Genomic DNA, 27,672 nt, shown 5'->3' with positions numbered 1-27,672 from the left:
CCAATACATACACAAATATACCATAATAATGCATACATACACAAGCTTCTTATACGCTTCTTTTTTTTTTTCATTAATTCTAACACATGCTTAACATCAATTCTAATGCATGCTTAACATTAATCCTAATGCTTGCTTTTACATCGAATATCAATTCATGTTTTACATTATATATCAATGCATGCTTAACATTATTCATAGTGCATGCTTTTACATGAAATATAAGTACATGCTTAACATCAATTATAATCCATGCTTTTACATCAAATATCAATGCATGCTTAACATTGATTTCAATGCAAGCTTCTACATAAAATATCAATGCATGCTTTGTCCATATATCTAATCCGCATGCATTTCACAATGTCAACCATATGCATTCAATCATGATACATGCTCGCCAAAGTGAGTCTTTTTAGTCAATAATTATCTGTTAACTCTTTGATTTTTAATTCAAAACAAATAAATAGTTGATGCAAGTGAATCAACATTGTATGTATGTTTTTTTTTTTTGGATTTAGTATTTTAAATTTTACTATTATTATTATTATTATTATATGTTAATTGGTTCTCTAGTAGCTCATTTTACAAGATGTCCCCTTATAGCTTAAGGTCCCCCAAGTGGGTTTGGCTAAGGGTTCAATGTAAATTGAATTTAATTTTAACGTATCCATACCTTTCAAACCATAACCCACAATGGTTACCCCCAACATAGTGGGTTGCATTTACCATGAAATGTATTTCTTGTGAGTTGGACTAGATCATTAGGCCTAACATTGATTTTTAGGTAGTAACATTAATTGAATTTAATTCGTGCCACTTGTTTATTAAATATTCTAAATATGAGTTTAGAAATTCCAATATTAATAAATAGTTCTTTTTTTTTAAGAGGACGTCAATAAATAGTTCAAGCTCATGTTATTATTTATGACATGAATAATAAAGAAAATGGATCAATGTGACCCAAATTCGATCCATTACTTACCCTAATTGATCCCATAATTACTTGTACACAATTTATGTGGCAAGATACTATTTGATGAAAGTTTTGTCTAAATGACTCTTCATGATATCAATCATATTGTATTTAAGGGCGGAGAGGCAAGGTGAAATTATGAATTCTGCAAATGTCAGAGCATGTGAGAGTACAAAATAAATTTATTACGAACTTAACTTTAAATAAAAAAAATATAGAAATTCTCTTAACTCCAATTAAAATGGAAAATTAGTATCGTACTTTAAAGGTTCCAAAATAGCAATAATTTAGTTAATGAAGGGTATTTCAATTTTTTGAGTTAAATCACGTTATGGCCCAATCTAGTCGTGATTAAGGTCTATCCTTAACTATGGAATGTTAAATTTTGATCAATAATTGTTGCGTTTGTTTACATAGTCTTAAATTGTTTTCTTCGTTTAAAAGGTTTAGATGGAAATAATAAACCTCATCCAGTAAGTACAAATACTTATAATTTATTAGTACTTTGATGTAGGTGATTGTATGTGGAAATCGCATTTTAGCAACTCTTAAGTCATTGTATGAAATTTTTAGCATATGGTGTAAAAGATGAGACTTTAAAATTAAGGTTTAGCTCCAATAGTAAGGGTTAACTTCTCTAAAATTCATATCTTTGATTAAAGTTTGAATAAGTGAGTGCGTGAGTTCATAAAATACAAAAGAAAAAATTTCTAAAAGATAACTCTAAATAAGCATGTCTTCAGCATAAAGCATTTTATTTTGGTGTAAAATTTTGACTCTCAAGTCAATAAACACTCAAGTGTATTAATTTCATGAAAATTACTAAATTAGTGACCCATTTGAGACAAATATTTTATTTTGAAAGAATAAAAAGCCAGAGATATGGATGTCATTAACCATTTATACGAGACATGAAACTCCTTATTGTAGTTTTTCAAATAGGTTTCTTACCCATAAGATAATGACTAAAATTTACCTCTATGCTGTGATACCCCGTAAGCCATAACAATCAAGATCCCAACATTTTTAGGTTATTTTGGGTTTTAGAGGTCTATTTGATATAAATGAAAATTTTATGCCCTTATTTGTGAAAATGTAAAACATAAGGGATCCAGAGTTAATATAAAAACACTAAAAATGTACTTGTTTTTATGCGATTTCTCTGGATGGAGAACATTATTTGTCCATGTGTATTAAATAATTCCTCAATACAGTAGCACTCTCTAATTAGAAATGAAAAACAAATAATTGGGTCGTATTAGTGTCATGACAATTTCATATCATGTTAAATTTAATCTAACCCAAATAATACTCATTTAATGATCGTGTTAAAATATTAAGACCCTAATTTAACACAAAAAATAAATTACTTAATTACCCATTTAATATTACATATTTAAAAAATTTTATCTAAAACATTTACAATATATATATATATATAATATTATTTATCAATATTATAGAATACATATATCTATAAAAATATTATACATTTATATTATTAAAGTTCTAATTATACGTATATAAATAATATTATATATCGATATTATAAAATATACGTGTTTATTAATATTTTACACATTTACATTATTAAAGTTATAAATCTATATAGAATTTTATTAATAAAACACCACATACATATTCATCATTTTCCAAAAAAAGAAGAAAATGAAGGAATCATGTATAATATTTGAGTTTTGATAACGAGAACTTGTAAATTAATTTTGAATAGAAAATAAAGTTGTGTCATTAATTAGGTAAATAGATTAAGAACTTTAATTCTAACCCAACACGAAATTTAAAAAAAAAAGTTGACTCCAAACTAACTCATTTAATAATCATATTAAATTTGATAATTATATTTATTGATTTGTGACATATTTGTATGGTGTAATTGGATCATGTTGAACTTTACAGTTCTATTTGCAACTCTGGTGTTATGTATTTTTTGGTCAGTTAATGCCTTGGGCACTTGGCTCACACAAATGGATAAGCCACATTCCTTAGTTTTAGAAAGTGCAAAAAAGTTTTGGATACGTATATGGATCAAAACTTTACTAAATTCCAACAAAGATGTATGAGTTTTGAAATGTTTTCACTTACACTCCCATACCGAGCTCTCTTCTCCGACAACTGAACCAAAAACAGACAGTTATTCCATTTTTAAATCTCACTTCACCCAAACCCAAAAACTAACACAAAAATGAAATAATCAATCAATCGCTAACTCACACAATTCACAACAATGGACAAAGAAACCGAACTCCTTTCGCGCCTTGCCGCGAACCACCTTCACCTAGCCCAATTCGAGCCGCTACGGGCCACTCTCCTCGCTCTCCGGACTCGAAACCCCGACCTAGGCCTCGCTATCCTCCAAACAATCGTCGCAAATTCGGGCAGGTTCGATGACATCCTCTGGTCAGCCTCCTGCCCGTCCCCGTCACTCCTCGCGTTCCTATCGACGCTCGAACTTCTACAATTCGACAACTCCACTTCATCCACATGGAGTTTTGATCCCGAAACGCTGCGTTTAAGGTCGGAATTCTTGCTGTTAGTGCAGATGTTGATTGACCGCGTGGTTAAAAGAACACGAAAGGATATTGATTTTGATAGTTTTGAGAAAGAGAAAGAGAAGGGCGAGTTGAATGAGACTGAGAGTTTTGATGAGAAAGTTAAGTTGTTGGATAAAAGTGAGGAGCTGGGGGATGTGAATAGTGAATTTAGCGATTGTGTTAGGGTTTTGGATAGGTTTATGGAATTAGGTGTGAAGAGATTGAAGCCAAATTTAAATATAAATGAAAACTTAAATGAGAATGTACATGTTTCCATCGAGGAAGGGGAATTGATGTGTTTAAGGAAGGTAATTTTGGAGTATGCAGATGTTTTTGACGCGTTGTTCTGGAATATAGACAAGCAAGTGATTGGCTGGGAGAGTTTTGATTCTGAAAGAGCGATAGTGCGGAGAGAGGAGTTGTCGGAGGAGGAGGATAAAAGGGTTCTTGGGTTGATGCAGAGGAGTATTCAGTTAGCTCATTTGGATGCAATGGAGGAGTGTTTAAGAGAGGGAGATGAGGAAGGAGCAGTTTCTCGTATTCGTTTTCTTCGCCCTGGTTATGGAGTCGAGGAGGCTGAGTATCGGTATGTCTATCTGCTATTTTACGGTTCTGTATGATTTTGCTTATTATGGTCTTTTCAAATAGTGAAGAAGATCCGCCTACTATGATATGCATATGTTTGAGTTTTCAGTGTGTTGTTTATGTTTTGCTGTATCTGAAAGTTGAGAGTAGGAAGCGAGTTGCATTAGGGTAATAAATGCTGTGAATGTTTTATGTATGTATATCCCGAACGCTTTCCCATTTTCAGTTTGGTTTACTAACCTGCATTTGTATGGTATTTTAGAGGTTGCAATTTGAAAATTGTGAACGATATCCATTGGCATGATAATGAAAGAATACTCTCGAGTACTGGGGTTTAGGAGAAAGTAGTTCTGTCTTTTGTTCTAAGGATAAACAATAACGCAGATTGGTTCATAAATTTTGTCGCTCTGTGGTCGTCCTATTTTTTTTTGGGAAGATGTCCTTTCTGAGCTGTTTTTGCATAGTTTGATTAGGAGGCTTTATTAACAGATCTCGTTAATATTCTGGGTTTACTTGCCATATTGAGAAAATTATGTTATTGTGTCTATATATTTTTACTCCTTGAAGTTTACAAATGATGTGGACAGTTTTTGCATCCTTCATTTTTTTTCTACACCTGCTATATCGAGAAAATTATATTCTCTGCTCCATATAGCTTAATCCATGTGGTTTAAAAATGATGTGGACAGTTTTTTCATCCTTTAATTTTTCCTCTATTTATTTATTGCTGTTCCCTTTGATGTTTATTATAGTACGGTTTTAGAGGATCTCCTTAAAAGGGTTTTCTCAAAAAGGAAGGAATATGCAGACACCTGGCTTGCTATGCAAGAAAAGTTGTTATTGATTTACACAGAAGCTCTTTCTTCCAATTGCATTCTTCTTGTCAAAATGATACAGGTAATACATTATTATTTTTCAATCTTCTTTTAAGTGGTCCCAGTGGTAAAATTATTTGTCAGGAATGATTAGCATATCATCAATAGTTTCCATCTGATTAATTTGCTGTTAGATATTGATAGGAGTCCTTATATGATACATGTGTTATATGCTGGGCATGAAAAGGCAATTCGAAATCTGTTTGTTGAAACTACATGGTTGTCCACTGATGAAGGTCCAGTCTGTTCCTAACTTTTGTGTTTTGTAAGCAGTCTGCTGATGCCTAAAAGCCCTTTTGTTGATTTGTAGTCATTCGGGGCTTCATTTAAATTGGTATTTCCTGGAGGCCAGCCTTGGCTCATTTTGTGAAGTCCCTTGATGGACCCTTGGCCGGTTTAGTTCTGATTTTGTTGGTTGTTCTGATTTCAGATGACTATGGTTTGCAAAATGTCACTTCGTGGAGTAAATTGTTCTTTAGTGATCTTTTGATACTGAGGTTTGAGTGTTACCTTTTCTTTTTCGTATTTGTGAGAATATTATGTGTTTTATTGCAGATTATTCAGGATGAGTTGCTTCTTCAAGAGATTGACTCATGTAGAGCTCTTGATAGCAACCAAATTCCACCTCCACTTGAGCGTTTTCTCAGATTTGTTGCAGAGTTGAAACCCTATATGGACTTAAGTGATAAGTCTTCAGCTTTAAATATGGCATTCAGTTTGTGCATGAGAGACATGTTCCATTATTCTCGTGTTTCTGGATTACACATCCTTGAGTGCATCATGAATACAGCCCTGTCTGCTGTCATGAGGGAGCAGCTTCAAGAAGCTAGCAATGTATGTGTCCGGTTTTATGTTTAAATTATATATGTGAGTATGAAAAATATTTTATTTTCTCATTATTCAAAGTAGTCATTTTTTTTTGGTAGGAAATTTTGAGGGCCTCCAATCTTAACAAACCTCATTTGTTTGAAAATATGGCAGATTCTTATGCTATGTCCTCGACTTCAGCCACTAATAGCCGCCATGGGCTGGGATCTCTTGTCTGGTAAAACAACAGAACGTAGAAAATTAATGCAGCTGCTGTGGACAAGTAAGTCACAAGTATATCGTCTAGAAGAATCTTCTCTTTATGGAAATCAGTCAAATGAGGTAATTCCTGTTTTCTAAAGTATGTTGTAGCGCCAATTTTTTCTTTTTTCATTTTTATTTTTTGGGGAAAAAAGTTAAGTAGATTGAATATATAGAAATTTGCAAAAGGGAAAAAGATGTCCACTAGTCCCAAAAACAGCCTTTGAATTTACAAATAAGAGAGTATCTCCAAACAGAAAGTTTCTATCTTAGTAGGGCTAAAATATTATCAACATCTGAAATAAAGGCAAAAACCTTCTCAAAAGACAAAAGCCACATTATTAAAACTCCTTCCCAATTTAAATGTATGAAAATGAACAAAGTATCTTGAAACTCCTTTGAAATTGAGGTCCAAAGAGAAGCTAGAAACCAAGCTCTATTGCGAAGATAATTGACATCTTCCTCTCTAAAATCCCCGAAAATTCTGTTATTCCATTCTATCCAAATAACCCATAGAATAGCCAAAACGCTACATTCCCATGACACCCTTGCTTTCTCTCCTTTAGCAAAAGCCGACACATGTTCAATAAGCATTGAAACACAAGAGTGTGGTAAGGCTCATTAGACTTTAGCAGCTTGAAATAGGGTATTCCACAAGCTAGGTGCCAAGTTTTCTTGTGTTATATAATTGTATGTATAAGTAATCTTTGAAATAAAAGATCTCTCTTTTCTCTTCCCTCTGACAGACATCGTGCGTAGAACATCTATGCGACCTATTATGTTATCAGCTTGATCTTGCCTCTTTTGTTGCTCGTGTTAATTCGGGTCAGTCATGGAATTCAAAATTCTCACTGCTTTTATCTGGAAAAGAACAAGAAGCTTTTGGAAGCGAAGATGCTCAGTTAGACCCTTTTGTTGAAAACTTGATTTTGGAAAGGCTTTCTGCTCAAAGTCCTCTCCGGGTACAATTTCATCTACCCTGAAGCTAAGGCAAAGCATTACGCCCATTGTTCTGAAACTGCATATCAAGTCATTTGGTTGGGAACTGCATGTACATTTAAAGTTGTTTGCAACAGTGTCTTAATATCGTGTCAACTTGTGATTGTGATGAAAGAAGTTTTGCCAGGTGAGTGATATTGGATATATGGGTTTGCGTAAGCTGACTGAATCAAGTTCTAGGATTGGGTTATTACGGGTTCAAAGATTTGTGAGAGAAAATATACGGAAGATGAACAAAAGATAATATCAGTGTAGTGGAATATCACATTGCAGTTAAGCTTATGGCAATAGCTCTACCTTGATTTCATGGTAGTCTTATCTTACTAAGCTTAGTTTCATTGCATAAAAGAAACAAAGAAAGTGATTAAGGAATTTGATTGTAAGATTTTTATGTGTTTTGTCTGCTTGGCTTTCTTTGTGCTATGAGTCTGTCAATTGATTTTGGCATCTGAAAATTTGCATGGGCATCGGTGCAACGATGTGCATCCTCTATTTGTATGACTACTTTAGTTGTACTAAGCATTTTTAGTTGTGAGTACAAAGTTGGTGTGCTCTGTTATGAACAACATCTTTTTTTTTTTTTTTCTATAAAAGAAAATTGGATTACTAAGTTTGTAATAGGATATTGTTTCTACAGGTACTTTTTGACGTTGTTCCAGGCATAAAATTTCAGGATGCTATTGAATTGATAAGCATGCAACCAATTGCTTCAGATGCAGCAGCGTGGAAGAGGTGTGTCGACAATGAAAATATCCTGATGATTGATCTAAGTTTGAATTAAACATGTATCTCGGTCCATTGATGGTATCACACTATGATGTTGGCATGCATTTGAGTGCTGCTGTAGTTGTTTGTTGTTGGGAGTAGTGAATGTAGTGGTTGGCTCAAGTTTGTGGTTCATGGTTGTTAAATTTTGAATTTGTTTGCTGTGTTTTTGAGTAGAATTCCTAGCATATGGGCTTAGCTTGTGTTACGCCATGACAAATGGCATCACTTTGTTGACACATATTATGACTCAAGTTGTAGACCATTGAATTAATGCAGTTTGAATTATTGAGACCACAACCAACATGTGGATGGTTAATTTTTTTAACTGCCTAAACAAGAGATGTTTTGCTGATTGATGTCTGCAGCTTATTGAATTTTTTTTTTTTCACTTGTTCAAGTCGTACTTGGAGTTCTAAAATTTTGTCAAATATGTTTTCTGTGGATTCTTGTTTGTTAATATAATTAAAATTTTTGGATACATGTGTTTCCTTTCCATTTTTAGTTCTACAATTACTTCTTTTACTGTGTGGGTACTTATTCAATCAGGGCTCTTGTGTGCTTAAGTTTGGGCATTAATGCAAAGAAGTATATCGGTACTTGAGGCTGTATAATGTGATTTCCTTATATCGGTGTGGTGTTTGTTGTTGGATTCACTCTTCTTTTTATGGAATAATTTTCTTTTCCTCTTTTGGTGGGCAGGATGCAAGATATTGAACTGATGCACATGCGCTATGCTCTGGATTCAACAATTTTTGCTCTAGGGGCAATGGAAAGAACTGTGAGCGATGAAAGAGCAAGTCGTCACCAAGTGGCTTTATGCCATTTGAAAGACCTAAGGAATCATTTGGAAGCTATAGCAAGTATTCCACGCAAGGTCAAATGTGGTCTTCATTTCCTTTTTGTGTTGTTGTTTGCTGAGGCTTTGGTTCTGTTTATTTATTGTAACATGACCATTTCAGTTTATGAACATCACAATCATGCAATAATGACTTTTCCCTGGCAAGAGTGATCCACTTTGTTTCTGTTAGTTGTTTGCTTAGAATATTATCAATGGATGAACTTCTCTACAAATTTTACTCACCATCCTAATAATATAATACATGGGTCTATGCAGCTGTCCTTGAAGTTTACTTGGCGTAACTTTTTTTCTTCCTCGTATCTTAATGCTACTAATGAATTAAGTATTTAAATGTAATTTCTTTTTGTTTCTTATTTACATTTTTTACATAATGTTCATTCTATTCACTGATGCAGATATTCATGGTGAATGTTATAATTTCGCTTTTACATATGGATGATATCTCCCTCAATTTGACACAATGTGGTTCACTGGAAAGCTATTCCAAATCATCCTCTGCATGTGCCTGGGAAGATTCTGATCTCAGTACATATGAAGGAGGAAACAAATTGGTTGTATCTTTCTCAGGATTGCTACTTGATATACTGCACCACAATCTTCCACCAGCCATGGCTGAAGAAAAGTGTGCACTGACTGCTGGCATAAGTATCAGCGGAAGGCAGGCATTAGAATGGAGAATCTCAATTGCTAAGCGTTTCATTGAAGATTGGGAATGGCGACTATCTATTTTGCAGCGTCTTTTTCCATTATCTGACCGTCAGTGGAGTTGGAAGGAAGCACTGACTGTGCTACGGGCAGCCCCATCCAAGCTACTGAACCTGTATGTTTGATTACTTATTTTCTGAAACTTTATCAGTGCTGTAACAATCAGTTTTTTCTCTCTTTTTTATTTGCATGGATTCTGTTAGTTAATGTAATTCTGATATTTTATGCAGTTGTGTATTTAATAATCATCCTCTTAACAAGAATATACACTAGAAGTGTGTATTTCTGTGTCTTTTAAAACATAGGCGTCCGTTGTTTGCCTTTATGCTTGAATAGATTTTAGCCATTACCTAGTGTTGCTTCTGCCGGAGCAGAGTGCTAGTCTTTGGTACTTTTAAATCAATCCTAGTGAACAGAACAATAGTATTAACACACATCGGACAACAATTATGATTTCCTGCGATGGAGTGATGAACCCTACACACATTTGTGGGGGTTGTTTCCATCCAATGCAATTGAAAAAAGGGAAACAGGATTTTCATTTTCTGTTTAATCCGGCACAACTCTTGCTTGCTGGCTTTTTGTGGTAGGGTCTGTTAAAGTGCCTGGTCAGCTTTTTATCTCAATCTTTGTCAACGCTAGCATCAATAAATGATGCCGTTTCCAACTCGTGGAGTGAAGTTCAATTTCTATTCATTAGTTCATTGTTTTTTTCCTTTCTCTATGTTTTAAATTATCTGGTTAGCTTTTGCAGATATAAAAAATCTCTGTTTGTGTCCTAGCATTAGAAGTCGACAGTGGATAGAATTATGATTAACTTTGAAACTTGAAAGTGGCAAGAATGTCTTGCAGAGCTCTGTCAGCACATAGGTCTTTGAGAAATGAACGAAGAGTGTTGCTTGTTATTTAGGGCTTCAATTTTCACGTCTCTAGTTAACAAGCAAGAAAATTTTGAGGAGAAACGAGGGGACATATATTGAAGGCTTGTGGGATAGAGTCCATCTCTTAGCTTTGCTTTGGGTTTGTATCACAAGGGAGTTCCTAGATTCCTCATTTTTCTTCATTCATTTCAATTGAAAAGGGGATTTGGGATGACATTGTATAGGCTGGTCCAGCCTTTTACGGGCGTGGATAGATGTTCTTTATATATTACAGCTTTCAGAATGTATAGCTTTTGTTTCCTCTCCCTAGAGCTTTTTGCATAATTATGGATAGCTCCACATTACAGTGTACTAATTTTTCATCGTTAATAAGCTTCGCAGTTTCTTTAAGATTTTGAAAAAATAAATAAATAAATAGGGCTGTGCCTGTTGACATACCAGCTTCACCGCTATAGATGCTGCATGCATGTAAAGAAATAACAAAGGATATGTCATTTAATATTTTTGCAGGCACCTTTTGTTTTCTCAGATTTCTTAGTGAAATTGATGCATCTGTATTTTGATGTTATTTAATTTTTCAGCTGCATGCAAAGAGCAAAATATGACATTGGGGAAGAGGCTGTACATCGATTTTCATTATCTGCAGAAGATAGAGCAACCCTTGAATTAGCTGAATGGGTGGATAGTACCTTCAGAAGAGTGTCTGTACGATCCAGATTGTCATTTACTTCTTCATATTTCTTTGGTTTGATAATTTTGTTTATATTTTACTGATGAACAGCTTTCTACATTAGCTGCTTAGGTTTTTCAACTTTTTAATGGTTTTTATTGTGTCTCTTGTAAATTCCATTGGCCTTTTTCTAATTAGCTCAAATTATGAGGTTAACATCTGCCAAACATGACGGTAGAGCTATTTTTATTTAGAGGTCTCTGGTTCAAATCCCGAAGCTTCCTCTAATTTATGCGTTCGCATTTGTATTTTGACCTACAGGGCAAGTGTATTAATTAAAAATTCCACCAAGCATGTGAGGAGATGTGTTAGAATTTGAATACTATTGTTGGTCCTTTTGTATTACATTAGATTTTTTGGATTAGTGGTTACTCAACAGGTATAGTATAATCTAGCATTGCATTTTAAATTAAATTTAGTTTTTGTTCTAATGCATTTGTGAGTAGAGGAATTGATATAGAAATTTGCGGCATATCAATTTGCTGCAGTGTTTTGCATATATTTAACATACTGTAGTAGTTTGTTGCACATGTAGTCTTCTATCAGATTTCATAGGTTTGTATGTTGAGATAATTTGTCTCCAAAACTAGTTTATCGTTTTTGAGGTGCATAATACTTAGTGATATCTGGTTCTGAATTAAAAAATTTTCTTTGGTATTGTTTTCTACTTGCCTTGCTGAGGTAATCTCAAGAAAAGGCTTAAATTTTTTTACCTTTAGTGTTCTTATTGATCATGTAAGGTTAATATGGTTTGTTTCTTTCTAGGTAGAAGATGCAGTGTCACGTGCTGCTGATGGGACTTCTGCAATACAAGATCTGGACTTTTCCTCGTTACGCTCTCAATTAGGTTCCTTGGCTGCAGTGAGTGCTGAGGATGGACTCTTGATTCCTCATTTTGGCCCAAAGTCAGTGAATACTAATGTGCTTCTGTATCCTTTCAGATTCTTCTTTGCATTGATGTTGCTGCAACTTCTGCAAGGTGTGCCAATATGTCCGTGCAGCTTCTGGATCAGGCAATGCGCTACTATCTATTTGTATTTGTTGTGTATTAATTCCATGCATGGCATTCCTTTTCTCCTGATCATATTTCTTTTATTGTTTTTTCAATATTTTTGCAGTGTCTAGTTGCAAAACCAAAACTATAACAGCTGCTTCCCCGCTTTTTTTTTTTTTTTTTTGATCTTGGAAATTCCAGTTCCTTAAGCTTCTGATGTTACTTTGGTGCTGATTGAAGCGAACACAACATTCTTTTTACCATCTATGTGATCAATGTTCCCATCGCACTCATATTCTGTGCTCTCTAAAAGAAGCAATGCTCCTTTATTAAATAGAATTTAACTTTTAAAGAACTCCAGACCATAGGGCACAAGTCATCCTTGCAGTAATGATCCTGTAAGTTATAAACATGAAGAAGAAAAGAAAAATCCTTTTACTCTCTGCAACTGCTTCAAGGAAACTAAGCTTTTTAATTTTCTATGCATTTATTTTGTAATTATCTGTTATTCCTCTTTTTCTCTGGTTTCATCCTTGTTCTCCTATTTTGTAAATGGCTAACAGTGTCCTGATGTCACACTGTGCATGCACTTGTAATATCTGCAGGCTCAGATTATGCTATCTGAGATATATCCAGGAGCTTCTCCAAAGATAGGGTCTTCTTACTGGGATCAGATCCGTGAAGTAGCTGTTATTTCTGCCGCTCGTCGTGTCCTCAAGCGTTTGCATGAATTCTTGGAACAGGTAAAATTTACTATATCATTTGATGGATTAGAACTCCTTGTTGCTGGGGATTTTAGTCTGACTTTGCTTGAAAGTAATTATTAATGATTCTCTATGATAGCATCAAGCTAGGCTTAGCATGTGTTTCTTCGTGCATGGTCTCACCTTTGTCTCAAGCTTCTAATTTCTTTTCTTGGATAAACAAGATGAAGCTGAAGTGAAAACCTTTAATCTCTAGGAGTAGCTAAAGTGATTTCTTCCAGATCTAAGATATTCTTTCCTGTATAGAGAATATCATAGTATAGCATAAAATCATTTGTGAAAATGCTACCTTATCAAGAAGCAAGAAAAATTGCAATATGAATTTTTTTGAATTATTATTGGAATTTGAAATATTTTGAATTATTCTTTCCACATTGAGAAACTAATTGATTTCTTGAAAATTTGTGGCTTTACAGAACATATTTTTGTAGTAAAATTGATTTGGTATTAGGTACCTTTTCGTCTCTCATTTTCATGTGCCCATGCTGAAGAAATCAAATTATTAACTGCTATCTGTATGCTGGCTTTCCTTCTGTTTTCTTAGTGAAAATACAAGAAAACATTACTCTTGATCCTAATATCTGTCTATTGGGGGTCCATAATAAGTATTAATAAGCTTTATTATCAAATAATGGGTGTTGTTGATCCTGCTGCATAATCTGTTCCTCCAGGATAATCCATCACCCCTTCAGGCCATTCTGGCCGGGGAGATCATCATTTCATCGACTAAGGAGTCCCATCGACAGGGGCAGCGGGAACGTGCTCTTGCCATGTTACATCAGATGATTGAAGATGCTCACAAGGGCAAGCGTCAGTTTCTGAGTGGTAAGTTTGTTTGTTTTCATTCTTCACATACAAAGTTGTTGTCATTCTAGAGCATGTTATTGTTAGGCCCTTACCTATCAGTTTAAGCTTTTGCATCAACTGGTATGTAACATGGAATCAGATTTAGTTTGACCAATAGATATTGTATTTGAATCCTTCCCTCACGTGATTTACATTTTTATTTGTTTCTATGTTTTGTGTCTCTATGATCTTTTTTTTATCTTGTGTCTTGGCTTGGCCTTGGTCCATGTGACAAGTCCCTTTGGGATTGGTCATGCACATGAGGGCATCCATTAGAGCTTAATATTATCGTTGTGCTCTTACCTATTAGTTTAAACTTTTTGGTCAAGTGGTAAATTAACAGTCTTGACCCATCATTATTTTTCTTGTAGAAGTAGTACTTCAGAAAGTATGTGTTTGTGCCTGTAACACACGTTTTCCTGTGAAATTTTAGGTAAGCTTCATAATCTAGCAAGAGCTATTTCTGATGAAGAAACAGAACCGAATTTCAGTAAAGGGGATGGTTCATATACCGAACAAAAAGTGCTGTTGCACTTTGACAAGGATGGTGTTCTTGGGCTTGGGCTAAAACCTGTTAAACAAAGAGCATTAAGCTCAGAAACTGGAGACACAAATGTGCAGTCTGATGGATACGATATGAAGGATATGGGAAAGAGATTGTTTGGTCCATTAAGTGCAAAGCCCACCACTTATCTATCACAATTTATTCTTCATATTGCTGCAATTGGAGACATAGTTGATGGAACTGATACAACTCATGATTTCAACTTTTTCTCACTTGTGTATGAATGGCCAAAAGACGTAAGAACTCTAATTTCTGTGCTGTAGCACATTTTTTCTGCATGTAAAGTTGATGGCTATGTATGTTTTTCCATCTATCTCATATCAAATTTTTATGCAAGAAAAGTTCATAGTCTTTTTTTTCGTTGGACTTTTATTGTTGAAGTTCCTATGGTTGATTACTGCATGTTTAATGAACCTGCAGAAGGAAATTTTGGGAAATAGCATTCCTAGTATTTGAATAAATGCTGGTCTTGTTAAATGACAATAAGTCATTGCATTGTGGAATTAGCTTAATTTCTTTTACATGGGATTACAAAGATTTTGCTTTTGTTATTTGCAGCTTTTAACTCGTCTAGTTTTTGATAGAGGCAGCACTGATGCAGCTGGAAAGGTGGCTGAAATTATGTCTGCTGATTTTGTACATGAAGTGATCTCAGCATGTGTACCTCCAGTTTATCCTCCAAGGTCTGGCCATGGATGGGCTTGCATTCCTGTCATTCCTTCCTGCCCTAGTAGTTTCTCTGAGAAGAAAGTACTTATCCCATCTTCTAAAGAAGCTAAGCCCACTTGTTACAGACGTTCTTCAGCAACACCTGGAGTTCCTTTGTACCCTCTACAGTTAGATATTGTAAAACATTTGGTCAAAATATCCCCTGTTAGGGCTGTCTTAGCATGTGTTTTCGGTAGCAGCATATTATACAGTGGCTGTGACTCGACTATATCTAGCTCATTGAATGATGAAGAACTGCAGGCACCTGATGCCGACCGTTTATTTTATGAGTTTGCTCTTGATCAATCTGAAAGGTAACTGAGGTGCCATTGAGAAGTTAATTGAAATGCTATATTCAGCTGACATCAAGATCTTGTAGTTTTACCTCTCTTTTATATTTTTTATATCTTCTCTGTTGAATAGGTTTCCAACTTTAAATCGATGGATACAAATGCAAACCAATCTTCATCGAGTTTCAGAGTTTGCTGTAACAGCTGAGGAAAGGGCTGATGATGTTAAACATGAAGTAAGAGCTGCTATCAAGAGACTTCGTGAGAATGACACTGATAGTGAATCAGATGTTGATGACATTGTTGGTAAAGCTAACATTTCATCATCAATGGTGGACCTCAGTGGCCAAGGTGGTGTAACTTCTGACCCTTGGCATGACTCCTTCAAATCTGAGAATGCAGAAAATGGTTCAGCAGTTTTCCTTTCTTTCGATTGGAAAAATGAAGACCCTTATGAGAAAACTGTGGAGCGGTACTTGTCATTCATTCTTGCTCAAGTGCATTATTTCCTTTGATAGTTGTCTTAGTTTTTCTAGCTGCTGATTCTGGTCATCTGATACTGACATTGAGAACAAATTTTCATGTATGGTAACATGTTAGTAATCCTGTTAAAAGACTGGAATGAAGGCATCCTAATGATGAAAAAGAAAATGGACAAACTGTGCACACTTTTATTCTCATCTTTTCGTTAGTTTCTAACTTTTTGGTTGTCTTCTAAATGTGCTCTCTATTTGTTGGGGTCTTTTATTTGGGAATTCCTGATGATAAGTGAATTACTCACCTAAAATCACAAAGAAGACAAAAGCTACACTTCTTTTATTCTTTCCCTTCTATTTCCTCTTTAAATATTTGAGGTCAGGTTTTGGATTAAGCATTGTGATTGGGATTTTTCATCATGTGGTGACCAGTGTTATCCTTTCGCTTATTGCCACATATTGTCTTGAATCAGATTGATGAATGAAGGAAAACTAATGGATGCGCTTGCACTTTCGGATCGCTTTCTACGAAATGGAGCCTCTGATCAATTACTTCAGCTTCTCATTGAACGTGGTGAGGAAAACCATTCAATCTCTGGACAGCCTCAAGGGTATGGAGGCCATGGTATCTGGAGCAATAGTTGGCAGTATTGCCTGCGATTGAAGGATAAGCAACTGGCTGCCCGACTTGCACTCAGGTAAATAAAAATAATAGAAGTTATTTTCAAATATTATAATATGTTCTGAAACTTAAATATGTTAGATAGTTGTAAATTTCCAAGCGAAATATATTAGGCTGTTGTATCATTAGCACTTTTCCAGTGCAGTTTTTCATATCTGGAGTAACCCATTTTTCTAATTTCTTAAGAAATATTGGCTCTAGAATTCATTATTACCCCAGTATGGCTAAAGCTTTTTTTTTTCCCATCAATCCTTAAAAGTATGGCCACCGGTAATTATTCTAGACTGGGAAGGTTCTCAGCGAAATCCCGTTCTAAGTAATACATCTTTTTATGTTGTCTATAAGCATTCTCCTGTTTCTCTGCATCACATTTTTACAGCCCCTTTGTATTTGTTTTTTCATGCTAAGGATATAATCCATATAGAATTACTACTATTGTTCCTTGAACGCTGGACCCTATACTCAAATTTTGAAAATCTTGTTCCAGATATGTACACCGATGGGAACTTGATGCTGCTCTGGATGTTCTCACCATGTGCAGCTGCCACCTGCCTCAAAGTGATCCATTAAGAAATGAGGTACTGGATTTGGTTTGTACTTGTCTGGAGTTTCTTCAATACTGGAATTCATTCTCTTGGTTTTTTCTGCTTGGACATGATTTACCTTTTTACCTAATATTACTAAATAAGCCTTTAATAATTTCCATCAATGATGTCATTCTTGGTGATATTTAGGTCTTGCAAATGAGACAAGCTTTGCAGAGATACAGCCATATATTAAGTGCAGACGATCACTATAGTAGCTGGCAAGAGGTTACAGTTCTTGCTCTTTCTGCACTAAATTGAGCAACTCTTGATTGAAGAAGAAAAATAGTTCTGACCTTTTTGCTATTAACCATTCTTGATGCTGTGTTTCTAACTGTTATTCCCTCCCCCCCCCCCCCCCCCCCCCACACCCATAAAAAATGCCTGCATATTTCAGGTTGAAGCAGACTGTAAGGAAGATCCTGAGGGCTTGGCACTTAGGTTAGCCGAGAAAGGAGCTGTTTCTGCTGCTCTAGAGGTAGCTGAAAGTGCAGGATTATCAATAGAGTTGAGGAGAGAACTGCAGGGCAGGCAACTTGTGAAGCTTCTCACAGCTGATCCTCTCAATGGTGGAGGTCCTACAGAAGCTTCACGTTTCCTATCTTCTCTACGTGACTCTAATGATGCTCTTCCAGTTGCTATGGGAGCAATGCAGCTATTACCCAACCTTCGATCCAAGCAACTCCTTGTAATTAATTGTTCTTGTTGCCTTCTTTTGTTGAAGTTGACTGGAATGCATGACTTTTGGTATTTGAATCTTGGAACTTTCTTCAGTTTAATTTTCTTGTCTTATTGTTGTAAAGGTTCACTTTTTTCTGAAACGAAGAGATGGCAATCTGTCGGATGATGAGATTTCGCGACTTAACTCATGGGCATTAGGTCTCCGTGTTCTGGCTGCCTTGCCACTGCCATGGCAGCAAAGGTGTTCCTCTCTGCATGAGCACCCACGTTTGATAGTAGAGGTTCTTCTGATGAGGAAACAACTGCAATCTGCTTCTCAGGTACCGTGTTCTTCCTTTTTTTTTCATATTGGTTTCAGACAAAAACATAATCTTTACTTGAGATTCTAGATTATGTTTTTGCTGGCACCTAACTCAATCCAAACAACTCTGTATTCTTTTTGTTCATTAGAGATTCCGTGGCCTAATGCTTGGGGTCTTGGCTTCTCATTTACCATTCATATATAAGAGCTTTTGCCTTATTTTTTTGTTCGTCTTAGTGCTTTTTTATTTAATTTGTTTTATGGTGACACTTGGATGATTTTTCAACAGATCCTCAAAGATTTTCCTTCATTGAGGGACAACAGTGTGATTGTAGCATATGCTGCTAAAGCAATAGCTGTCAGTATTAGCTCTCCTGCCAGAGAACCTCGAATATCTGTTTCAGGAACAAGACCAAAGCAAAAAATGAGAACCACTGGAAGGTCGTCTTTCACTAGCAGTCTAAGTAACTTGCAAAAGGAAGCACGTAGAGCTTTTTCTTGGGCTCCTCGGAATACTGGAGATAAGGTTGCTCCAAAAGATGTGTACCGAAAAAGAAAGAGTTCTGGATTGACAGCATCTGAAAAAGTTGCTTGGGAGGCGATGGCTGGAATTCAAGAAGATCGGGTCCCTTCATCCTCTGCAGATGGGCAAGAACGGCTTCCTCCTGTTTCTATTGCTGAAGAATGGATGCTAACAGGCGATGCTAGTAAGGATGAGTCTATCCGTGCAGCTCACCGATATGCAAGTGCCCCTGACATTATTCTCTTCAAGGTATGCTGGTGCAGCAGGATAACATGTTTTGCTAAATATATTTCAATTATAGTCACTGTGGTGTAATAGTTGATGTATGCTACTGCCACTGTTGCCGGTGGGTTGCCAATGACCATGAAAATAGCTTTTGCGGAGTGTCACTCTACTTGGTGGTTATAGGTGCTTTTTTATTGTATGGAAAATGAAAAATTGATTTCTATGAGTTCAAACAGAATCATGTTAACTGTAGGATTCTTGTTTATGGTTTTTCCACTTTTTGTGTGTACTATTAGTTCTGGATTACCAGTGTTAACATGTGCCTGTGCTTCACTTTGAATTTCTATAAATATGAGATATATCATTAATTTTTGTGACAACTTGTACAAAGTTTCAAGTTAGGATGTGAATGTGTAAAAACTTAATACCTGAATTTCGTCTTCTTCTTGGCATTTAGAGGTTTTCCGAATGTAATGATGTACTTTGTATGGAAATATGCTGGCTTTGCTTGTACTTAGAGCTTATGCAGATTGTTTTCATATAAGTGCGACTTGTGTCATATTTCATGTTCATTTGGTGATTTGAGCATTTCTGATAGTTCAATTTCTAATTAATGATTATGAGTCTACATGCCTCTGATGAAGGTTTCAGTTTTTGTCTCCAGGCTCTGCTTTCTTTGTGTTCTGATGAGTTAGTGTCTGCAAAAAGCGCCCTAGACTTGTGTATTAATCAGATGAAGAAGGTTTTGAGCTCCCAGCAGTTGCCTGAGAATGCATCTGTTGAAACAATCGGTCGAGCATATCATGTCACGGAAACACTTGTACAGGTATGCTACCTCTGTTACGCCCCGTGTTTGAGTGGGAGCAGATTGTTTTCTACAGTTGTAGTCTATGCCAGTTGTTTAAAAGTGTACCATCAACAAAGGCAATGGATGCAATTTTGCTTAATGTTCAATTCAATGGGTATGGAGTATGCAGTTTTGTTGGCACTGCAAATTGCTGTAATAAGTCTTATGTTGCACGTGTAGGGCTTACTTTATGCTAAATCCCTGCTCAGAAAGCTTGCTGGGGTTGGTGACTTCTCCAGTAATTCTGAAAGGGGTAGGGATGCTGATGATGCTTCCTCTGATGCTGGTAGCTCCAGTGTTGGTAGTCAGTCCACCGATGAGCTATCTGAAGTTATGTCACTGGCAGATGTTTGGCTAGGGCGCGCTGAGCTGCTTCAGAGCCTTTTAGGATCTGGAATCGCTGCATCACTTGACGATATTGCTGATAAAGAGTCGTCTGCTCGTCTTCGTGACCGGCTAATTGTTGATGAACGGTATAGCATGGCTGTTTATACTTGCAGGAAGTGTAAGGTAAAATATGAAAGCCAGATATTGTAGTAATAAATGCCATTTTTCAGTTGGACATTTGAGTGTATATTTAATTGGGACTTCTCTCAGATTGATGTTTTCCCGGTTTGGAATGCATGGGGCCATGCTTTGATTCGGATGGAACACTACGCGCAAGCTCGTGTTAAATTTAAGTAAGTTGAATACTTGCATACCTTAAATTTTACAGTTTTTAAGATTAATACCGGAATAGAAAGTTTTGCTCTCTCATCCCGCAATCATTTGGTGTGCTGACTGGTCTTATTGCTTATTTGATTGTTTGAAGGCAAGCTCTTCAATTATATAAGGGTGATCCTGCACTTATTATCCTGGAGATCATCAATACCATTGAAGGCGGTCCGCCTGTTGATGTTTCAGCTGTTCGTTCCATGTAAGATGGCTTGCAGCATAAAACTCAAAATCCCTACATTTATCTCCGTATTACAATTGTATTATGATTGCTAATGAACTAGAAATTGGGCAAATATTGTCTAAAGACTTAAATCCAGCCAATGTTTGAAGATTTTATACAATGTCTGCATCTCTCTTTGATCTGTTGATCCTGATGTGACCTTGGGGCAGTGTGATGTTTATGAGTCTAGTTTTTGTGCTGTCAATAATATGGTACAATTTGATTTAATATGGAAAATAATATGCCATTGCTGTTTAATCCTAGGGGTTTTAGTTGAGTGGTAAAAGACCCCTTGGAGACAACAACACCCCTTGTGGCTACCTACCTGAGATATTTATGTCCCATGAGTTTCTTGACTACCTGGGTAGGGGTTCGGCTGTAGTCTCCAGTTTAGAGCTCGGTGGTTGTAGAGAGGTAGAAATTACTTTGTTTGTAGGGTTCAGCAGTAGTCCCGAGTTTAGAACTGGATGATTATAGAAAGGTATGTGGATTTACGGGATCAAGGGAAAGGGAAATGTATATATACTATATAGCTGGTTTTATGCAATTTTGTCCTTGAATTAGTGTTAATGCATGCTTAGAATAATAGAATGTATATGAGCGAACCTTCAGAATTTTAGAAAAAAAAAAAGAGACTAAAAAACAGTTAAAACCAGATATGGTTGTTGAAAATACCATGTTTTTTTCTTTATATTTGAGCACATATTTGTTCATTCTGATGAGGACTTTCTTGTAGAAAGAAGGTAAGGGAGGAAAGAAGTAAAACCATACCGCTGCGTGCTTCTCTTTTATTATGAATCTGTTTAACATAACTTATATTTCAGGTACGAGCACTTGGCCAAAAGTGCTCCTACAATATTGGATGATTCTCTTTCTGCGGATTCATATCTTAATGTTCTTTACATGCCGTCTACATTTCCACGTTCAGAGAGATCCAGGCGCTCTCAAGAATCTGCAAATAATAATTCCACATATGGTTCTGATTTTGAAGATGGACCTCGCAGCAACCTCGAGAGTGTTAGATACATTGAGTGTGTCAACTATTTGCAAGAAGTAAGCTGAACTTCTTTTTATTTGCTAGAGCATGTTTTCTAATATTACACTTTTTTGCAGATTCTTCTGGCATAACCAAGTGTTACTTAACTAACTATGAATTTTTGTTTTTGAACATGTACACCCATACCCACCGCCACTCCAATAGTAAACTAGGAACTTTTTCTTCATTGAGGGCTGGATGGTAGTATGAGTCTGAATTACACCAAATTATGATCACATTACCGTAATTATTAGGAAGGTAATTAATGAACTTGTTATGATGCAAAATTATAGAAGTGTCAAATTGAATGTGTACAAGCATTGCTGGTCAGCATGCTAAATGATTAGCTAAAGGGAACTGATATTTCATTGCATTGAAACACATACATATTTGAAAGATTCTACCGCTGATTTGCATATTGAAAATGCTTTTTTGGTATATTTTACCTGGTATCTAGGATCTTGTTTGTTAATTGCAAATTGTTCTTTTCAATGTTTTCATCTTCTGATTACAAATTTTTATTTTTAGTTGGTTTTAAGTCGCGAGACCCTGCATGCCACATGGCTTTTATTTTTCCCTCTTTTCCTCTCCAATCTTCTACGTTTTTAATTATTGTTATAGTTTATTCACCAGTTTTTATTGTTATAGTTTATTCACCAGGTTTTTCTTTTCTGATATTTTCAGTATGCTCGTCAGCACTTGCTTGGTTTTATGTTTAGGCATGGTCACTATACCGATGCCTGCATGTTGTTTTTTCCTCCAAATGCTGTTCCACCACCTCCTCAACCTTCAACGATGGGAGTTGTTACTTCATCTTCGTCCCCTCAAAGACCAGATTCGCTGGCAACGGATTATGGAACCATTGATGATCTTTGCGAGTTGTGCGTTGGCTATGGTGCAATGCCAATTTTGGAGGAAGTGATTTCAATGAGAATCTCATCTACCAACGAACAGGATGTAGCTGTTAATCAGCATACTGCTGCAGCCCTTGCCCGCATTTGCACCTATTGTGAAACTCATAAACATTTCAATTACCTATACAAGTTTCTGGTATGGATGAAGTATTCTTATTAAATCACCCGGAATAAGAAAAGATGAAGCTTTATATTTTTTTTCGCTGTTGAAGCATAGTATATTGATGTACCTTATATATGAGCTTTAGAATCCTACTATTTCCCTCCATTTCTACCATATTTGTCATTGATTTACTTCAAATTTTCTGTCGGTTCAGGTAATTAAGAAGGACCATGTTGCTGCTGGACTTTCCTGTATTCAATTATTTATGAACTCTTCTTCCCAGGAGGAGGCTATCAAACATTTGGAAAATGCTAAGGTATTGTGGTTTCTAATAATGCCCTCCTCTGTCTTAATTTAGAGTTGAACATGGTGCATTTACGTATTGGACCAGAAAAATTGACATGATATGGGAGAACTTTCACAAAAGATGCTCTACCACGGAATAGTATGAAGTATCTTGTGTCGATAATTCAGCTGTAGAAAGCTATGCATGACTGGATACAGTTGCTTCACACAAGATGGATGGATCACGCACAAGACGAGTGATGTCTTTTGGTTTCAAAATTGAAGATAAATCTCTATCCTAAGAGCCAACACATGGCGAGAGTGATGTAGGTCAAAGAGAAAAATACGGTTAAGGAGAATAGAAATAGGGGTGAAGATATTACCGCAAAAAAAAAAAGGAGAGAGAGATAGAAGAGAGGATGTAGAGAGAATGAGATATATAAGAACAAGAAACAGAGCCGAGAGAAAGAGGTGGAAGCATGAGATACGATCAAGACATATGATTTTGTTCATTCTGGACCTGCCAAAAGAAATGCATTCAAGGCATGTTTAGGGTGGATTGACCTATACAATCAAAGGGTATCAATTGACTCAACTATGTGGAAACAAAAATGGAAAACAATAGAATAAAAAGTATTTTTTCAATTTCTATTCCCTTTACCCATTCAAATCAATATCTATAGGGTCTATAGTGGGGATTAAGCCATATACAATGATTTTATGAGGAGTGCATGTCCAAAGATTCTAACCACCTTCAATTTAATGTTTTTCCACACAGAAGCAAAATTATGTTGGCCATCATGTGTTGTGGATATTTTAAATTTGCATCTGTACTTTTAAGTTTTTGTCAGTTGTTTAATTTGTCATAGCCGCTCTGTTTTTATTTATCTTCCTTTATCCTCTAGATGCATTTTGATGAAGGGCTGTCAGCTCGAGTTAAAGGTGGAGATTCTACCAAGCTTGTCACTAAGGGTGTCAGAGGAAAAAGTGCTTCTGAGAAACTAAGTGAAGAAGGACTTGTCAAGTTTTCTGCTCGGGTATCAATCCAGGTAAGGCATCTTCGGGGAGACCGGTTTTTTGTTTGCTGTGATCTGGAAGCAGCTCCTGAGAGATGCAAGGTCCCTTAAATATAGCCGTTATTGTTACTGACAGTGAGCTCATGCCTAGACACTTCCAAAATTCTGTTTTGTACATGTAAAGAAAATGATTTCTTTAACTATCGTTTAGTTAAAAACAAATGTATCAACCATCAGTATGATGTTTATGCTTGTCTTCTTTGTGCATGCTTGCAGAGGTCTGACCTAAGATCCATACTGTGTCATCTTTCAGTACTAACTTGCTGTCTTCTCACATTGTAAAATTATTATAACTATGTGTCAACTATCAGATTTAGAGGAGTATGGTGCATATATTGAGGCTTGGGCCTTGCTGTAGGCTCTCTTATATTAGACACAAAGATCTGTAATTGAAGTACTTAAGAGTACTAAGTTTAGACAGTTAATCTAAAAGATTACTCTATAAGCATCATCCTCTAGGGAGCATTTACCTTATTTCAGGTGCATATTCTCAGATTCATCATTTTAAACATTTTTACTGCTTGCAGAAAGATAATTGCTATAGATATATATCTCATATTCTTTTTACGGATGTGTTACTTTCTGTAGGTGGAAGTTATAAAATCTTTTAATGATTCGGATGGACCACAGTGGAGACACTCTCTTTTTGGAAATCCAAATGATCCGGAAACCTTCAGGTTAGTGTCATCGTAAATAGGTAGTACGGACAAGTTAATTTGTCATAAAAATAACGATGCAAGCGTCCTGATCTATGGGATTTAGAAGAAAGACTTCTAAATCTAAAGTAAAAGAGAAAGGTAAACAAATATTGCAAACAGGATAATTATTTAGCAAATAAAAAAATGCCTGAGATCTTCTGGGTAAAAGGTGTAATTCAGTGGCAAAAGAACTAAGTATGAGTCCTAGATGGAACTTGCATTTTAGGTTGATATTCATGCTACTAGCCTTGGATCTTAATTTTATGTTCAAAGCAGTTTGGTCATTACTTGTTCTGAGCTTGTGTTATGCTACTTAGGTTTCTGGCTCTTTATTTGAGTGAAATTTTCTGTCTTTTGCATTTATGCTATTGCTCTGATTTTAATTTTCTGGTCATTGCTTATTCTGAGCTTGTTTAATGCTACTTAGATTTCTGGCTCTTTATTTGAGTGAATTTTTCTGTCTTTTGCATTTATCCTATTGTTCTGATTTTAATTTTGACTTTCAGACTTAATTTTCTCAGATGATGAACATTCTGAAGCTAACTACCCTTGTTTGATAAGTGATACATGAGAACCCTAGTGTGTTGCTAGTTTTTGTTGTTTACCATTGTAATTTCAGTCTGTTGTATGTGAGCCACCTGTCACTATCTCTGAATCCATATTTTTCTGGGTTAATTTTAACTATAAATTATGTGTATGAATGTTGGTAATGATTGTCATTAGATGAAAACTGCAGGAGAATGGTATATAATGGTGAAATTGGTAGTTACTGTTGAGAAAGGTATTACCTAATGGTGAAGGGAACTGATATACTATGTTTGTTGCAATTCAGGAGGAGGTGTGAGATTGCAGAGACACTAGTGGAGAAGAATTTCGACTTGGCTTTCCAAGTAATCTATGAATTTAATCTTCCAGGTAACCATACACATAACTTGTTTATTTATTATTTCAATTCTACTGCTTTTTAGTTAATGCACTTGTTTTATTGACATCTCAAATCAAATCTTCTTTCCATAACTTTCAGCTGTTGATATATATGCTGGTGTTGCTGCATCACTTGCTGAAAGGAAGAAAGGGAGTCAGTTGACAGAATTTTTTAGAAACATAAAAGGAACAATTGACGATGATGATTGGGATCAGGTAACGAGATTGCTTCATTCTTTAGGTGGTGTTTGTACTTCTGATGGTAAGCACACTCATTTTCAGATATTATTAATTGATTTAGGTCTTGGGGGCTGCAATAAATGTATATGCCAATAAACACAAGGAACGCCCTGACCGACTCATTGACATGCTAACCAGCAGTCATAGGTAATGTTAATGTCTAGTGCTTCAATTATATTTATCTGATTTTGAAGAAGATTTTACTTCAAAAAATTGTATATCTCAATTCATAATGCCTCTCTTGTCCATTTTAGTCCTTTTACTTCCATTTACGTGCGCGCACTCGCGTATCTTGGTAACAATGTGATAACATCAAATATGTTTTTGTTGAATTATCCATGCAGAAAGGTACTGGCTTGTGTGGTTTGTGGTCGTCTAAAAAGTGCTTTCCAAATTGCTTCTCGAAGTGGAAGCGTGGCTGATGTTCAATATGTAGCTCATCAGGTAATTCTCTCTCAGTTTGGACTCCATTATGGGATTTGTAAAGTTATTGGATGTTTCACCATTAGGCATTCCAAGTGGGGTGTGTCCCCTTGTGGAAAATGGCGGCTTACTTGAAACTAAAAAATAATGATTACAACAATGAAAGAAAATCCTAATTCTCCTAGATACCATGGAATTATTTCAAAATAATGACTGAACAAGACATTTTAAATTCCCAAATCGGATAATTTTGATCCTCCGTCAGATTTAATATTAGTTTTGCCACTGGTGATTGAAATGAAAAAATTGCTTGCGGGCATTTCATGAAAATGTTCCCAAATTGGATAATTTTTTCCTCCATCAGGTTTAATATTAGTTTTGCCACTGGTGATTAAAATGAGACTAATTGGTTGCAGGCATTACATGCAAATGCTCTCCCAGTGCTTGATATGTGTAAACAGTGGTTGGCTCAATATATGTAACTTGCTGCCCAAGTATACTGCGATCAAAGTAGGCTGCAGCACTGATAATTTGGTGACCGCTTCATTGAGTATGTCTGAAAGCCATGGAGTTCATTTGGGGCACTGCACATGGAAACCATGATGATTGCTTTACCGCTTGAAGATTGTAACTACAGCGAAACTTGAAGGATACTCAGAGAAAAGTTAATCCTATAGCCAGAATGAACTTTTAAGATCAGCCAGCGATGAATATCGCCTTTGTTGTTTGTACAGGATGTTAATTCAGTATCCATTTTTGAAATAATAGATTATTATAGCTGCAACGGGTGCCCGATCTTCATGTTTTGGTATCATGTGGGATCTTTCAAATATAGGAAGGTTACCATATAGTGTAAAGAATTCTGAGAATATGAAGGGTCGCAGCAGAGAACTCTGCATTTTATGTCTTCCTTTCCCTGTAGTAGAATCGATTCTTTTACCTATGTAATAGCTGTGGCCTGTGGGAGAAAAATGGAAAGAAAAGAGTGGCATGTAGTCGTGATGTACAGTACAGCTATACGGGGTACTTGGGTCACAAAATTTGATGGAAGATAAAAGAGTTAAATTGAGATTTAGCTCTATTATTTTATTTTTTTTGAAAATTTAAATGTTTGACCCTAGGATTATTGTTTTTATAATATGGCTAGCCGAAGTTTGTTATTTTACTTTTATGGGTTAGTACACTTTTTATTATTATTATTATTATTATTTAAATTTCAAGATGTGTATTTGCTGTGAGTGGCTTTTTATTGATCGACCGAATCAAAGGCCTGTTATGTATATTTATTTCTTCTCTTGGGGATCTGGAAATAGAATGCTTTCCTTACCCAGTTGTTATCATCATACAGGATGTGACACAAAAATGGTAGGTCAACTTAATCATCCCGTGTTTTTCCAAGGGTAATGCATCATCATCCTTATTACGCATGACAAAACTCAGATCACGAGACCTGTGATAAAATACAGGCTGAAGATCAGTTACAATGGATAATATACTCGACAAATCCATGTTATATATTCATTTTCATCAGTTACAATGGAATATATACTCG

General features: G+C 35.8%; 1 protein-coding gene across 3 annotated transcripts; it reads left to right on the top strand.

Annotated features, from left to right (window-relative positions):
• Positions 1-3,011: 3,011 nt before the first annotated feature.
• Positions 3,012-27,285, top strand: LOC102622154 (uncharacterized). 3 transcript variants are annotated; one of them, XM_006476101.4, is made up of 36 exons: positions 3,018-4,114; positions 4,866-5,010; positions 5,544-5,822; positions 5,970-6,137; positions 6,803-7,018; positions 7,693-7,787; positions 8,523-8,697; positions 9,078-9,502; positions 10,850-10,973; positions 11,764-11,859; positions 11,940-12,011; positions 12,598-12,735; positions 13,428-13,581; positions 14,036-14,403; positions 14,726-15,189; positions 15,299-15,637; positions 16,115-16,339; positions 16,811-16,901; positions 17,058-17,135; positions 17,305-17,595; positions 17,711-17,908; positions 18,179-18,661; positions 19,302-19,463; positions 19,665-19,994; positions 20,082-20,164; positions 20,296-20,400; positions 21,246-21,474; positions 22,142-22,507; positions 22,689-22,790; positions 23,665-23,808; positions 24,424-24,512; positions 25,366-25,448; positions 25,558-25,673; positions 25,759-25,844; positions 26,042-26,141; positions 26,537-27,285. In XM_006476101.4, the coding sequence occupies exons 1-36, from the start codon at positions 3,222-3,224 to the stop codon at positions 26,600-26,602; spliced, it is 7,578 nt and encodes a 2,525-aa protein (XP_006476164.1). In that variant the 5' UTR covers positions 3,018-3,221; the 3' UTR covers positions 26,603-27,285. The 3 variants fall into 3 exon arrangements, 2 of the variants coding, with proteins under 2 accessions (XP_006476164.1, XP_052295732.1); XM_052439772.1 differs by lacking the exons at positions 3,018-4,114; positions 4,866-5,010; positions 5,544-5,822; positions 5,970-6,137; positions 6,803-7,018 and adding an exon at positions 7,044-7,182; XR_001508005.3 differs by lacking the exons at positions 22,689-22,790; positions 23,665-23,808; positions 24,424-24,512; ... (3 more) ...; positions 26,042-26,141; positions 26,537-27,285 and adding an exon at positions 21,623-21,715 and having other exon boundaries at positions 3,012-4,114; positions 22,142-22,287.
• The last annotated feature ends 387 nt before the right edge of the window (positions 27,286-27,672 follow it).

The sequence above is a fragment of the Citrus sinensis genome, chromosome 1, assembly GCF_022201045.2.
Source record: "Citrus sinensis cultivar Valencia sweet orange chromosome 1, DVS_A1.0, whole genome shotgun sequence".
Lineage (NCBI taxonomy): Eukaryota > Viridiplantae > Streptophyta > Magnoliopsida > Sapindales > Rutaceae > Citrus > Citrus sinensis.
The sequence above is the reverse complement of the archived record's forward strand: the minus strand, read 5'-3'. Positions and strand labels throughout refer to the sequence as shown.